A 16,378-nucleotide genomic window follows, 5' to 3' on the forward strand; every position below is an offset into this window, starting at 1 on the left:
AAGCAGCATGAAGCTTGGAGGTCATCTAACATCTAAAGGGTCCAAAGCCTCAAAACCCTTTTGGCTAGGGTGAGTCTCAGTTTTGAACTGACACAACCTGTGTGATAATTTAATTGTTAGGACACATCTACAGGGATTAGCCTGCAAAACATCATTTAGAAGACCAACTTTCTCCCTGGTGTAAAGTTGACATTGGTAAAGACAAAGATGGATGGATGGATGGATGGATGGATGGATAGATAGATAGATAGACAGATAGATAGATAGATATAGTTAGATGTAAGTTAAATCACAGAGAATGTAAGTAGCAGAGGGGTTTGTAGTTTGTATTTGAATTTGACTTCCTTTTGCAAGGCAGCTGTTGAAATGGATCCAGTGGGAAGTGCTCTGGATTGGTTTCAGCCTGGGTCTGTGCATGGCAAAGGCAGACAGCCTATCGGGTGAGCCCATGACAAGGGGCATGCAGGCATGCGCCACAAACTGGACAGGCCTCTCTACTGGCCTACTAGAGCCACTAAGATCTACCCTGTAGGGCTATCCAGAGTGGGCAAATGACCACATGGTGCCCCTGCCGAGTACAATGATATGCCGGTGATGGGTGTAAGAAAAGTAAACAGAAGCTGCTGGGATCTTTTTAGTTAAAGTAACCAGGAAAATAAATCTCAAGACCGACAGCTACAGGGATACCTCAGAGTTCTTCCATTTATCACAATGTAGAGTTAGGACCCCAATTCTCGTCCTCCAGATTCTCTTCTTATCTGTGCATCTCCTACATGATAACATTAAGCAAAGTCTTTGGACACAGCCTCCACAAAGTTTGGGGCTGACATGAGGATGCCGATGGTGCAGATGATGGTAAAAACCGAAAAGGCCATGAGGCACAAGCGGTCCACCACACAGGCCGCAAACTTCCACTCACTGCAGATCACCTCACTCTCATCCTGGCAGCGGAAGCGGTTGGCGATGTAGCGGACCTCCTCCAGGATCTTGGCCAGGTCGGGGTCCCCATCAGAGGGGTGTGTACCATGCATGAGGTGCTCATCATGTGTTGGGGAGCAGGCCAAACGACCACACACGACCCCAGAGTCTGGAGTTGGGGCACAGTGCATGCCCTCCAGGCCTCGGAAGCCAATGTAGAGCAGGTTGCCATTGCTGGTGGGTGGCCCCGCACCTGCGCTCAGCTCCACACTGGCCAGGCTGCAGCGCCGAGGCTTGTGCTGACAAGCCGGCCGCACCTTGTCCTCTCCCGGCCTCTTCATGCGCAGAAACCATGCACACCAATTCAGAAGAATGATCCTGGTCTGCAACGACAAGAGGATATCGTGAGCACCTCAGAGTTGTCTATCAGCTGAGCCCCCACAGCAGTGTGACCCCCACAGTGGAAGACCTGCTTTACAGACTGTAGGGAGAACAGGATCCCCTCTCTTCTCAGTGATTTTATAGAGCAAATCAGCAAGGAAACCTGTCAAGAATGGAGCCAAATATGAAATGTGAGCTAAGAATATGACCTATGTAGGTTTATCACTGGGGGAACAAGCTGAAGTTCCCTCGGGGTAGACATACTGCACCCTCGGTGAGAGAAAAAGGCACCTGGTTAGGTAAGGATGTCTGAGATGTGTACACAGAGAACACCATCTCTTTCCCATACCTTCCTTTTTTTTTTTTTTTTCTTTTTTACTTCTAGAAACCTGGGGATCTAATTCCCTGTCTCCCATGCAGACTGTAGACTCCCGTGTAAGGTCACTATGCGCTAAGAGAGGCTCTGCAATACGTCAGACTCCTAGCTTGGAACAACTTCAGGGTTCTAACTTCACATAACCACATCTCTTGTGAGTAAATGTGTATCTTTGCAAAGTTGGTTTTAAAGGTTGCGCCAAAATTACCAAGAGAATCAATGAGAAACAGAAAATGAAGGTGATAATCTCAAATCTGTCCCCAGGAGTTGAGAGGACATGTTGTAATCCATAGGCCAGGTTGTTTAAGGCAAAGACATGAAATAGCTTGTTTAAACCCATGCAAATGGACTACTGGGCTTCAAAGTCCTATGGTCAAAACAAATGGAACATTAATATGGAAGGAAGTTTAGGTGTTTCTAACCCAACTCATTAGGCTATGATGATGAGTGAGTAAGACCATGTGTGGGACAGTATGCTGGAAAGACAGAAGCAGGTGTTAGCACACTTCTTATGAATAGTGCAGGCCATGAAGGCTCGCAGACAACAATGCCCCCTGCTGGTGTGCACCTGAGTGCATGAGTGAGTGGGTATAAATAAGGGTTGCCTAAAACAAACAAAACCCTCATTCTTATATAAATTAATTTTAAAAGGCTGAGGGCTATAGTTAGGTATTGGAATCCTAGTTGATCAATGTGGCCCTTGGTGTTTTATAAATGTATAATGTCTGATGCATAAACAATGAAAAGTTACTCTTTGAGTTTATAGATTTTGTGTTTTGAGATAGCCGATCTGGACAAAGAAGATCCTTGAAGACAGTCTCAGTGTGTAAACAGTGGACCTTGTCTTAAGCCAACTAGATCTTGACATAATCATAGGAAAATTTCTCTAGCCTCTCGTCTGTAGGGGAAGGCACAAGTTATGAAGTTCATGTCTGTAGTCCTTTACTCTTTGGCAGTCATTTTTACAGCATCTTATCAAAAATTGCAAATATCAGGTCTGTGGATAAGGAGTGAGAGGCACAAAAAAGGTCAAGCTTAGGTTCCTCACAGCTCGGCAGCCTGTCACAGCCTTAAGCTTCTAGTGGCAGACTAAACTGAGGAAAGATCACGGCTGTACAGACTCTTCAAGATTACGAAGAAGCAGAGGCACATAGCTACCTTCTCATGAGCTTGGATCTAGCTCAGTCATTCAGGAGATATGAAATGGGAATAAAGTTCCCATTTTACAGATAAACTAAGGCTCAAAGAAGATACTGAATTGGATCAAGGTCAACTCCTTATGGTGTCAAAACTGCTGCAAGCATCTACCAAAGGAACCCCGGGTTCTCTTCAAAATGCATATCTTATATCCTAATCTTTAGAAGACTCTAGAAGGCCAGTGCTAGATCTCAAAAGTGACTGTCAAACTATATGTGAATCTGAATCCAGAGGCAGCTGTGTACACAGGAGCTGAGTAGGTTTGGGCACCTCTCTTGTCACAAGGGGGTCTGTGTGCTATCTGTGATGCATCTGCAACTACTATCATCTATGTCACTAAGTCTGTTTTGAATTCCATGGCCCAAATCATTAGCTTTCAAGGACAGCACATCTCCAAATATGGAATTATTCTGTCAGTACTTATCAAACCATGCCCATGACCTCTTCTGTTAGCCTACAGTTTTGTTGTTACTTGTGCAAATGTCACATAATGCCATTGCACCCGGCATATTCTTCATAATAGCAACAAATCATAATAAGAGTCCCCTGGAGACTGTTTATATTTCAAAGCCACATAGAATGAATGGAAAATGCCGCATGCTTTATAAAATGAGACATATACACTTACGTTTTAACTTGCAGCCAATTGGTTTTAACGACCTTTTATTTCTGAGAGGCTTGTAATAGACAAATGTTCTTAATTAAGATGCCAGGAGAATAAAGCGGTACCAGTTTTATTTAAAAAATGGTTTTGTGTCTCTGTGTATCAGTTCCTTTATCTTCACACCAGCCAAAATACTTAAAGAAGTATGAGTGGTTTTTGGTTTTGTTGTTTTAGTATAAACACTAAAGGAAAAATAGGAAATTCATTAAAGTGGTTATCAATATTTGTTATTACAAAGGATAGGAATAAAATGGGAGGCAGACTTCCTTATGTCTAGTGTTGATTTTACTCTTGCTTTTGAAACAGGTAGTGTGTAATCTGCTTCAAATGGATGGATAGGCAGAAAGACACATAAGTCACACCTAGCTCAGTTTGCCCTAGATATCATGTTGCTAAGAAAGAGGGGAATATAGGTGAATGTACCTAAGCTCTGTAATTGGACTGATGACTTCTAAAAACAAGGTTCCAGGCCTGTAGCAATGGCATTTGAGACAGAAGCATTGAGGCTGAGCACATGCTACAGCTGGTGCTATGAACTTTATGTGGGATTTTTATTATATGTATAAGGCAAGTAGAATAAAAGGAGAACTAGTACTTTTATAAGACCACTGGAAAATAAAAGGTTCCCTTTCCCAAGTTAGGCCACTGTAAGCTATTGCACAATGATTGTATTCAAAAGGCTAGAAGCCTTTGTTCTACTGGGGATCTAAATGCATCCTTTGCTTTATGCTGTGTTTGACACATGGTTGATTCCTAGATTTCTTTTTGGACTTGAGTGCTATTGAATGGGTCTTCAGACAGGGGACGGAGAGGGCTGTTCTTCTTATCTTTAGGCAGAAAGACAAAGATATCTGCAAAGCTCACTATGGTGGTGGGGGGTTAGGGCAGTTCCCTTCTACCTTGGGTTACATTCTGGCAAGGTGGGAAACGTCTGGGCTCAGACTAGGCCCTAGTCAATGCCTCTGGGCATCAGCTTCAGATACTGTGTTCTAAAGATGGTGTGGCAGGTGAGCATCGGAAGCTAATAGTGCTTGTCTGATGCTTGCAGGCATAGGTAAGTGATGGCATACCCTGGGCTAAGATCTTATCTATTTCCTTTTGTTCTCTGTCTGTTGTCCGCTGGGAACTATTCATGTTATATCGCAGGATCTGGTAGAAACTTGGCCTTCTACAGCACTGGTTTCTGTCCTTACTAATTCTAGTAAGCACACACTGAAAAAAAAAAAAAACCTTAGGAAAAAGAAAACCTGAATGTGTACTTGAACATGAACAGATAATTTTCTTATAGCGTTCCCTAAACAATAAGCCTAAGAATGACTGAAATGGCATTGACACATCAGGAATATGTGTAAACATCTGGAGATGCTCTGTACTACACTGAAGGATGTGTGTAGGTTCTGTGTAAGTGCTACACTATTCCTACCAGGAGCGGGGACACTTTCAGACTTCTCTATTGCCAAGAGTTCAGGAACCGGTGCTCTGCAGGATACTGAGAAACACTCATTCTAGTTCTTTCTTTTCATTCCTCAGTCGGCTGTGCAGCTCCAGCCATGTTGCTTCACAGCCACTCTCCTAGTTTCTTCAACTACTACAAAGTACTCCTCAGTGGGAGAGCACTTAAAGAGCAATGCTAGCAAGATACAGAAGCAGTCAGTGTGGACTCCTGATCTGGCATGGCAGTGTTTCACACTGCCATCGCTAATGTACTGTCCTCAGAGACATACAGAGGGGCTGAGTCTGTTTAGGGGCACTAAACCACTCCCTCAGGGAAAGCTGTAACTCCACAGGGGCACAAGACCTACCCACTTAGGCATTTTGCCACCATCAGGGTCATGGTGGTGATATCGCAGCACAATCACTGTCACGACCACTGAGAGGCCCACGATGATCATGGTGCTGGCGAAGTACTGTGCTGTAGAGAGATCAGAAGCAGTGTGAACCCTGGAGCCCCAGCAGTACCTACTGGGATGATATTTTCCTATCAGGTCATACTGTGCCGTCATACTGAAAAATAGGCTGTAGCCTAATAACTGCACTTCTAGTGGAAAAGGAGCAGACAGCCTTGACCTCAAAGACTTCACTCCCCACCACAAATCGGAAGTGACAACTCTCCTATTGAAGCATAAAAGTCTCTGACAGCATACAGCTCCCACTCCCCATGGCAGCCTGACTAGGAACTGAATGCTGGATGCAGCAATGAGAATCAAACACTAACCTGGACACTGCCTCCTCCTTTACAAGCTCACCTTTGTTTCCATCTAGGAAACTATACAGCTATGGGGATGTCCCTCATTCCTTAGCAGAAACACCTATCTTAGAGAAGAACATATTTGTTCTACTCCCATCTCTCTAAACAATTAATTACTAAATTGATACCAAGTAATCTCAGAAAATAGTAGCTAACAATTAGAATATGTGATTTGTCCTATTCCTAAGGGGCATTTCAGCACATACACACACATACACATACATATCACTACCACTACCACACACACACACACACCACCACCACCACCACAACAACCACCACACACACACACACACACACACAACACACAACACACATACACACACAACACACACACACACACACACACACACCACCACCACCACCACCACCACCACCACCACGACCACCACTACCACCACCAATAACCCTCTCTCATTTGTTAAGATGGATCACGCTTCTGGCTAGTTTTGAACTTATGAATCCTCTAATCCCCCTGCCTCAATGTCACAAATACAAAGACTACAGTTACACACCATTGCACATAGCCATTTTTTTTTTCAGATTAAAGGCAAGCCATAAATTTGGACATCTCTTTCCTATCTTTCCTGATTTGGCCTAGGTATGGGCCACAGTGTTTTGCAATAATTACAGCAAGTCTTGTCCACAGCAGAGATCAGAGGGGTAGAATGAACCGCTAGAGGCTGGAAGGATATGTTCCTCCTCTGTGTACCTGCTGGGAAATCCTAGGCACACTTGAGCCCTTGCCTTACCTATCAAGGGCACGGAATCAGATGTTGCTGGCATGATCTCAGCCACAAGCAGCATGAAGACAGTCAGAGAAAGTAAGACAGTTATTCCTGAAACAAAAATGTGAGGAGTTCCTTAGGCAGAACAGAAAGCTAGGGTGAAATTCCATCTCAGGGAAGCTCACAAGGAAAGGTAGTTTCAAAGCACTAGTCAGGTCACCAGTGCCATGCCATAAGTCCCATGGTTTCTGTTCATACAGACATATGCAGTTTTCTGGGTACAGCTCCTGTTACCTCCCAGAACCAAAAGAACCTCAAAAGGAGACAAATTCAGAGATCACAATTTTGAGAGAATCAAGCAGCATGACTAGTTCTCAAGGTCTTCACTGCATTAGTACTAAGAAGCAGTTTAACACAGCAGGACCAGGAAACCATGCAGCCAGAGGACTTGGTTTCATTCAGGTCTTGACTCTGCAGCTTAATTAGCTGTGTGACCTTGGGCAAGATATTTAACATTCTAAGCCTTATGCTAAGAAGATAGAAGACTTGTGAACGCTTTCTTCAACACATTAAATATGTATTTATTTAGTAATTTTGTGATATAAGAAGCTCATTTTACCTTTCAAAATCCCACTTTTCATATCTTCACAGGGAATTATAACAAATTGCATTCTTATTGTAATGCATACAGTAATTTACAGATGCAAGCTGATATTAAGTTAATGTGTCTACCATCCATACTGGAGGCTGGCTAGCTGCCAATGAGGAACAAGGCAGTGGGGGAGACAGACAGCCCATCAGGGTAGAACTGATCTGGTCTCTCACTGAATCCTGACTTCTTCACAAGACCGGGGAATCCCTGGATCCTGCTAGATTCTCAGGAAGACATTCTGTCTCCTTAAGAATCAGAACCAGGGGTTTATGATGTTGTGAGATTGATTCTGGCACACAGGTCCATGGATCGTAGGTCACAAGGAACTCCTGCATGGCCCATAGTGTCCTGTAGAGCTAGCTTCAGAGGTGGTGGAGGGGGAACACATGGACACTTACCAAGAGAGATTTTCTCTCCAGAGTCTGCAGGCAGCAAGAATACCAGCAAAGCCAGGGCTGAAATGAGCACACAAGGAATGAGCAGGTTGAGGCCATAGTAGAGTGTCCTACGGCGCATGGTTACTGTGTAGGTGACATCTGGGTATGGCTCTTTGCAGCATTCATAGAACTTCTCATTCCTTTTGCCAGGGATTCCTGCAAGGAGTTCCAGAGAAAGGAAGGAGGACATCAGGTCATCAGAAGACACAATTATCTTTTGTTTTTTTGTTTTTGTTTTTGTTTTTTTCCCCAAGTATATAGTACACAGGAGCACAGCCCTAAAAAATGGGTAATGGGTATTTGGACAAACCCTTACTGGTATGCTATAGCTATTTAAAGTTATCTGAGTGATATTCAAGGGAACTGATAGACATTCCTTTGATGCACTGGAAGTACTTAGACATAATGTCAATTTTATAGCACTACAAATGCAATTATAAGCAGTAGCCACATAATAATCTTTCTGTCAAAGATGGAAGAAATGCACAATGGTGATATCCCAACCATACGATCAGACTAGAATGGATCCCATGAGCACACAAAATCTGCACCAGCCTTGCTAGTTTAACACTATCACTTACTGATTCTGTAGCTAGCTTATTTCATGCACTGTAAGTGAATTCTATCGTGTTCCCACAGTAAAATAGCACAATGACACTTTTCAGGATGTATACCTGATGGTAAGGGACTCATAATAATATTGGTTTGGATTTTGAAAAAGCAAAGCATAGGTTCCTATTGATAAAAATAAATGTCAAAATGGCTACAGAGAGAGAGAGAAAAGAAGTCAAACTATTTTTCTAAGACTTAAGAGATTTGCCAACAGGGGGTAAATTGTCATGCAGGCATCATATCAGGAAGTGTGTTTGCTACAAGGAACAATTTCTCAGATTCTCACAGTAGTTTAGAAGACTGAAAATGCTAGAGTGGCCAGTTTACTCCCTGGCCTACACAGGTCAATGAATTTGGGAAATTTACAACCACCCCCATCTACACCATTTTCAAACTACTTGACTCACCCTTTGCATCCTCCCACCCCCTGCTAAACTGCCATATGCACGTGATCTTTGCTTTAAAGTCTAAAGCCCACTCCCCTCTCGGCAGAGCACTAACTGGGTATCTAGTTGAACCTGTGTCTTCCAATGTGAAATTTTGTCTTGTGCCCAAACACTGCTGTTTGTACTTTTGACTGAGTCCCACTTGTGGTCTCCTTCATTAACACCATCACTGCAATGTGTAGTCCAACCATACCAATAGGACGAGAATGGATCCCACGAGCACACAAAACCTGCACCAGCACTGCTACTTTAACAGGCCCCGCTGTAGCTGTTTGCTGCATTCGCTAATTGTTTTCTGCTTTTCCATTCTGGAGCTCTCAGGACATGATGGAAGAGACTGCCAAGTGTAGTAAATGAAAAGAACAGTGGAAAATCCCCGAGTTCTTCAGCTCCCTCTGGCAGAAGGCACCTTTCTTCAGGGATACAACGTCTTAGTCTCTGCTGGCCTTACCCATGAGATCCCATTCTCCATTGGGGATATAGCTGCTGATATCTGCCTCTTGCATCTGCAGGTCCAAGGACCACCCTCCATAGGACCAGGACCCAAACTTCAGTTTGCACTGCTGCACATCAAAAGGGAACCAGCGTACATCGATGTAGCAGGAGCTCTTGAATATGCCTATGTGAGCGTGGGAAATGACCAGAGGATTGAAATGGAGCCAACTGAAAGAGGATCAAAATACACAGCAGTTCCTAAAGCCCGCTACCATCCCAAAGTCTTGCTATACCTATTTAGACAAACTGAGGTGCCTCCACACCCTCTGATTTTTCCCTTTGCAAAAATCTCTAGCGCAGCTCATCCAAAGTTTAATTGCCTTTTCATATTAAAACACAGTGCTAGCCTCTGTTATATGAGGCTTTTCTTATGAAATTGTGCATTATAAACTTTATTTGTCAAGGGCACATTCAGACACTAAGCAATATGAGAGGAAGAAGGGACATAATAAATCTCAGAGACATTGATATAACTGATGAAGAGCTTAGAAAAAGAACGGGAAAGAGGTAGGGAGAGGCTGTTGATTTTAAGTAGCAAACTGAGAAAATATTTAGTTATTTGAAAATATATATATATATATATATATATATATATACATATACATACATATATATACAACCCCCCACACACATACATATAATTGCAACCTATTCTGTTTCCACAGTTGGAATGAATAGGTGCAAAATTAGAGAGTTTGGATGCAAAGAAAGATTCTACTGGAAGAGCTAGAATTCTCAGAAGTAGATTTCCCATAAGGTCCTAGTGAGGACACATAATAAACAGATTTTTATGGCATGTACTCTTGCCTGCCCACTGTTGATGGGATTGTGCTAGAAGGTACATATAACTGAAATGCCCCAGTGCTAGTGGGGCAAGGGCAACACATTTCTGTGAATTAAAAGACTGAATGGAGGAGGTAATTAAAGAGTTTTACACATGTAAGCTCCACTACACACCTATTGCTGAGATAACATAATTAGCTATCCATTTAAATGTGATTTAGAATCTCAGATACTTGGGAGATGAGTCAGGAGGATGACAAGTTCAAGGCCATCCCAGGCAACTCAGTGATGTCCTGTCTCAAAATAAAAAGGCAGAATGGTTAGGGATATAGCTCAGGGATATATACTACCTACCTAGTATGTATAAGGTTGAAAATTTTAATATATATATATACACATACATACATACACATAACTTACAGAATTACTTCGGATACTCACATGAACTTGAAAGTCACTACTGGTATTCCCCTACCATTAGCGGGCTGAATTTTCCTTATTCTAAATTGTATTTGATTCCATTTCTATAAAACGGACCCAAGAAGAAAATGGATAGGGTTCAAAGGTCGTCTGAGGATTGCAGCAAGATCAGTTAACTGCTGCAAGCAGGTAAGGGATGATGGAAACACTCTAAAACTGGATCGATCGTGGTGATCCTCTCACTTCAAATGTGTAATATGTAAATTCCACACACATACACACACACACACACATCATCTACCTGTTAAAAATAAACATATAAAGAGGGTTGAAGAGATGGTTCAGTGGTTAAGAACACAGACCTAATTCCCAGCACTTACATGGTGGCCCACAATGGTAACTCACTTCTTACTCAATTTAAAGTGTGCTGGAAGACACCACACAGCCCAGTCTGCAAGGGGCTTGCAGTGCAGAGGAGGGGCTGGAGTAGGCAAGCAGATGATTTAAGACAGAAAGCCCGAGAAGCAACACTTCTTTAATCAATATAAACATCAGCGAGAGGGATCTGTCTCTGCTAGATTCAATCACTTATTCATTCATTTATTGACATGAAGCCACCTGCAGTTGAGGAGTGATGGATTATAAGGTGCGCAAACACAGATTCTGTCTATAGAATTCTTATCATCTGCTAACAGGAAGAGCATTGAAAACAATAGGCAAAGCCAGTTTTGCTCTGTGCTTGGAGATAAGGAAGGGCTGAATGCTAGAAAAGGGTGTGGTAGACGTTCTTGGGTAGTTACGAGACATTGTATATTCAAGGGTTGCATATGTTGAGAGGGTGTTAGTGTGTTATGATTGTAGTGGTAACCATGTGGCACTGGGTTACAGATTTGTTATGAGAAGTTACAATGAACTCTTAAAAATCTGTTAACAAATCAAAGGATAAGGTGAAAAATCCTATATGCTAAAATGTATGTGTGTCAGAGGGCAGCAGTTTCTCAGGCTATGGACTGCTCAATGAGAAGCCTGGGATCCTGAGTCCCACATTAATGACAGGTAGGGTGACAAATCAACCCCATAGAGCTCTTTACTACCAGGAGGTTAAGAAGGAGGAAAGAAACCAGTTGACAAGTCACCAGTGGGTGCTCCCTTGAGAGCACTGGGTCTTGCATCCATCTTGTGAGCAGGCTTGAGTGCGTGAACCCAATGTGAACCCAGAATGTCCACCATCTTCCCAGTGCTGGAAGTCCTGTCAAGTTACTGTGCTAACTGGGAAGAGATGAAGGAGAAAGGCCTGTCTATCATGTTTATGGGCACAAAGAAAAGACTGAAATTACTCAGCAAAGGAGACTAAAGTGTGAATTAACATTAGTGAAAACATATGACAGGCTCTGGCAAAGACACTCTGAAATGTGATATCAATATCTTACAGAGAGGACACCCAGAGTGAGCTGAAGAGACATGTGAGAATTCTGATGGGAAGGGAGGGGAGAGTGGGAAGACAGCATGGAGCCAGTCCTCCCCTCAGGAGGGCAGTCCTTGGGGCCAATGTACATAGATGCTTAAATCTTCTCAGTGGAAGAAGTCCAAGATCTTACCTGGAGGGAGATACTGGCAATGCCCAGATGCATTCACCAAGACGTTGGTGTGGAATGTGGCATCAAAGCGTTCATCTGCACTAGAAATAGGAAAAGGACAAAGGATTCATGAGTCAGCACCTCCAGGCAGTGGGATTCTCAGTGTCCTTAGAGTTGCTGGGCTTAACACTCCGAAGAGTAGCAGCTTTTTGAAGGGTCCCTGCTTGTCACTAGGCAATCTCACACCTGCCTGGGAGAGCAAATATGGCCTACTTATAAGGTCTTCTCATGGAAGAACCAATCTCCTCGTCCGTTTCATATGAATTGTGATGTTGGAGTCTTTCCTTTTTGTTGCTGTGATTAAAGTACCCTGGCAAAAGCAACTCGGAGAATAAAGGTAGTTTTTAGCTCACAGTTCTAGGTTTTAGGAAAGTCAAGGCAAGAACTTAAAGCCTTGTATGCACAGTCAAGAGCAGAGAGGATAAATACATACATCCCTATTTGCTTTCTTCCTCAGCTAGCTTTCTTCTGTCTTACCTCATCCAGGACTCCCTACCATAGTGTAATACTATTCCTGGGGAGACATGAACAAATATCTACTCATCCTAGATAAGAGGCCCAGGACAGACTAAAGTAAGGATACCACCAAAGTCCAACTAAAAGAACTAGTAGGTTTTATTGGTGGGCTATTTGCAGGAATATGGGTAGGAGGCTATCTTCAGGGGCAGAAATGACTCAAGATATTTGCATCATTAAAATCTACCCTAGAATTGGTGACAGCTTCCAGTCTCTGGAATGGAGCTTACACATGACTAGTGTTTAAAAAATTTTTGCTTTTTGAATGACTAAAATCATTGGTGCTGGATCTGGGTACCAGAAGGCCCCTGAGCTTCCAGGCAACAGTGATGATAAGGTGGTAGGTGGGTGGCAAATTAAGTGTTTTACAACTTTCTTCCCTGTATTTAAACTTCCTACAGGCAGGAGTTATGATTGGAATAACAAAAACAAATGCATACCAGGAAGATAAAGCAACTCTTAAAGCTAACAGCTTGTGCCACTCCTTTCTTAAGTCTTCTACATTCTTATGTTTTGAGATCTGATACCTCAATGACCCTGGTTTCCCTCTTGGGATCAGGCAGTTCCTAGAGAGAGTGAGCAAGTGCTCTATTTTGCCTACTGATGTGATGATAAATAGCATGACCAACAGCAACTTAGGGAGGACAGGGATTATATGGTTTGTAGGTTACAGTCTATCATCAGTGAAAGCCAAAGCAGGAACTTACGGGCAGGAATCTGGAGTCAGAATTGAAGCAGGGACCACAGAGTAACGCTGTTTACTTACTCCCCATGCCTTTTTCAGCTTGTTTTCTTATACAGCCATGTGCCCAAGGTAGTGCCTTAGTTAGGGTTACTATTGCTGTGATGAAACACCATGACTAAAAACAACTTGGGGAGGAAAGGGTTTATTTCACTCAAAGTTCCATATAATAGCTCATCATCAAAGGCAGTGAAGGCAGGAACTCACACAGGGCAGAAGCCTGGAGGCAGGGGCTGATGCAGAGCCCATAGAGGAGTGTCACTCACCAGTGTGATTCAGTTGGCTTGCTCAGCCTGCTTTCCTATAGAACCTACAATCACCAGTCCAGGGATGGCCCCAGCCAATGGGCTGCCTGCACTTTTCCATTGGATTTTATGGGGTCATTTTCTCAATTGAGGCTTCTTCCCCTATGATGACTACCTTGTGTCAAATTGACATAAATATAGCCAGTACAGGCAGTGTAGCCCACAGTGGGCTGGGCCGTCAACCATCAATCATTACTCAAATGTCACAGAGGTATGCACAGGCCATCCTGATGGGGCAATTTCTCAATTGGTGTTCCTTTTTCTTCAGATGATTCTAGTTTGTGTCAAGTTGACAAAGCTAACCAGGACACCAAGCTTCAAAAGTTCCTTTCAAATCTAAATTAACCAAATTGAAGCCACACTCCTACTACCTACTCTATCAGGCTCTCATACCCAGGGCCCTCACACTCCAATGCTGCCAAGTGGAAACTGTCCCTTACCACTAGAACTTGCTATACTACTTATGTTTAGTCAGTGGTAAACCCATTTGCCTTTTAGGACTCATCAACCCAAAGTAAATCAAAGGAAAGACCACTGTCAGCTTTCTCCCTCTTCTGTGCCTTCTGCCTCACATCCAACCCCGAGCTTTGCCCTGTGACCCTCCCAGAGCACTTTACATCCTGCTTTTGGAGCTCCTTGAAAAAGAAAAACACAAAACAAAACAAAACTCTTTCTTTTTTTGTTTTTGTTTTGTTTTGTTTTTGTTTTTTTTTCTGGTTTTTTGTTTTTTTGGGTTTTTTGTTTTTGTTTTTTTTTGTTTTGTTTTGTTTTGTTTTTTTGTTTTGTTTGTTTGTTTGTTTGTTTTTTGAGACAGGGTTTCTCTGTGTAGCCCTGGCTGTCCTGGAACTCACTTTGTAGACCAGGCTGGCCTGGAACTCAGAAATCTGCCTGCCTCTGCCTCCCAAGTGCTGGGATTAAAGGCGTGAGCCGCCACCACCTGGCTAAAATCTTTCTTAATAATAGTCATCTTCTGGTTCCTATACCAGATTAAAGTCAACTCTACGGGACCTGAGAAACCCACCCTTTATGTAAATAAAAATAAATTGCTTGAAAAAAAAAAAAACATCAGCAGGAATAGGGGGATAGTTCAGTGAGGTCATGAAGCCCCAGCACCGTCAGAAAAGTCAGGCATAACTGTTCACACCTATAACTACAGCACTGGTAGTCAGAGATGGCTGGATTCCTAAAGCTGTGCCAGCCAGCAGAGGCAAAACAGTGAGCTTCCAGCTCAGTGAGAGAACCTGTCACAGAGCAGGAAGGTGGATAGTGATAGAGGGAAGTACCGGGTGTCCTACCTGGCCTATGTGAGCTTGCACACACACACACACACACACACACAGACAATAAATGGAAAACCCAGGCATCCAGTCAAGGTGTTGGCTACACATAGTAAAGTCCCCCTCAATTTGACAACCAAGGTCCCTAGCTGGGATTGCCCATGCAGACAGCACCTCAGGCAGCCTAATTTATGCCTGAGGTCCCTCACTGGAAAACTCAGAGTCACAAGACACCAGTGATCCATCTTCACTGGGAGCCACACAATCACCAGTACGTATTTAAAACATTTAAAAATAAAAGAAATTAAAAAGAGGAAACTTCCAATGAAAGAGATAAAAAAATGACTTTTTTTTTTTATAAAAAAAGTAATATCCTCTCCAAATTCAAGAATATATTACAACTGGGAAACAAACAAATTAAAGCTGTGGCTGATGAAGTAGTTTTAACATATGGTGGGAGGTTCTGCTGGTAAGCATCACAGAAGACAAGTGGACCAAAAATGACGAATGAATGCCACACAAAGGACAAGGCCAGCAGAGCCCACGTCATTGACAGGAAGACAAGAGCCAGAGTGGGAGGGAGAGAACCACCAAAGAAGAAGCCACACAAAGGAATTGTCTAAGCAGAAGTAAACCATTCAAGTGTGAAGGCAGAGAGAGGTATTTATATGAAGGCCAGAAAGCCAGAGTCCCAAGCATCTGTCCTTGGGGAGCTTTAGAAAACACAAGGGTAAAAAAGGATGGATGGAGGGAGAGAGGGAGGGAAAGAAGGAGGGAAGAAACTTTTATACTCAACTGGGAAGGGAGAACAGGGTCACTGTGATACGCTATACAGATAGCTAGAATAGCTGAAGCCGTACTGGAGAGGTACACTCTGGGTTGGCAAGAGATGGGCATCAAACAGAAGAAAATGAGTTTTGGAATGCAGGCAGTGTTTTGCTGTGTAGTCTTGCCTAGCCAGGAACTTTAAATCCTCCTGCCTCAGTCTCCCAAGTGCTGTGACTACAGCTGTGCATGACACCTAGCCAACATTATGGATCTGATTAAAGGCACATCGGGAAAATCTCCTAAGAAGCAGTTCTTTTGTTACTGCCATGGCCATTGCTCTGATCAGTGTACTAAAATAGTTTCTCATTCTTTTTTAAAAAAAATATTACATCAAGGAAAAAAATAAATTCAAAGGGGAAAATGACTTAAACATGAAACAAAAATATGATGAAGCTTAAATGGAAGGGGGGAAGCCATTCGTCACAGATGGATTGGGATACATCCACCGCCTTACACCAAACTCCAAAAGGAGAGACAAAGGGTAGAAACACGCTTAGCTACATCCTTACATGATTGTCAATGAACCACAATCTAGCTGACTGGTGTCCAGCGTCCACACTGACTAGGGAAAGGGTTATGACTTTCCAGCTTTTTCTCTGAGACCCCAAGTCTCTTCAGAAGCACATCAGAATCTCAGACAATGTTTATTTCCTTTTTGTTGTGTATGAAAATGGATATAAAAACCAACCGGTGTTCCAATGACTGGATCTCAAGTT

The 16,378-nt window shown here is 43.0% G+C and overlaps 1 protein-coding gene across 1 annotated transcript in view; it reads right to left on the minus strand.

The window, feature by feature from the left end:
• Positions 1-250: 250 nt before the first annotated feature.
• Positions 251-16,378, minus strand: part of Chrna7 (cholinergic receptor, nicotinic, alpha polypeptide 7) — a 113,835-nt gene continuing 97,707 nt past the window's right edge. Inside the window, exons 5-10 of the mRNA NM_007390.3 lie at positions 11,956-12,035; positions 9,111-9,278; positions 7,563-7,757; positions 6,537-6,623; positions 5,339-5,448; positions 251-1,301 (exon numbers count right to left, since the gene is read on the minus strand). Of these exons, the coding sequence (NP_031416.3) occupies positions 783-1,301; positions 5,339-5,448; positions 6,537-6,623; positions 7,563-7,757; positions 9,111-9,278; positions 11,956-12,035 (1,159 nt within the window). The 3' untranslated portion in view covers positions 251-782. The remainder of the gene's footprint in view (positions 1,302-5,338; positions 5,449-6,536; positions 6,624-7,562; positions 7,758-9,110; positions 9,279-11,955; positions 12,036-16,378) is intronic.

This window comes from Mus musculus, chromosome 7, assembly GCF_000001635.26.
Source record: "Mus musculus strain C57BL/6J chromosome 7, GRCm38.p6 C57BL/6J".
Lineage (NCBI taxonomy): Eukaryota > Metazoa > Chordata > Mammalia > Rodentia > Muridae > Mus > Mus musculus.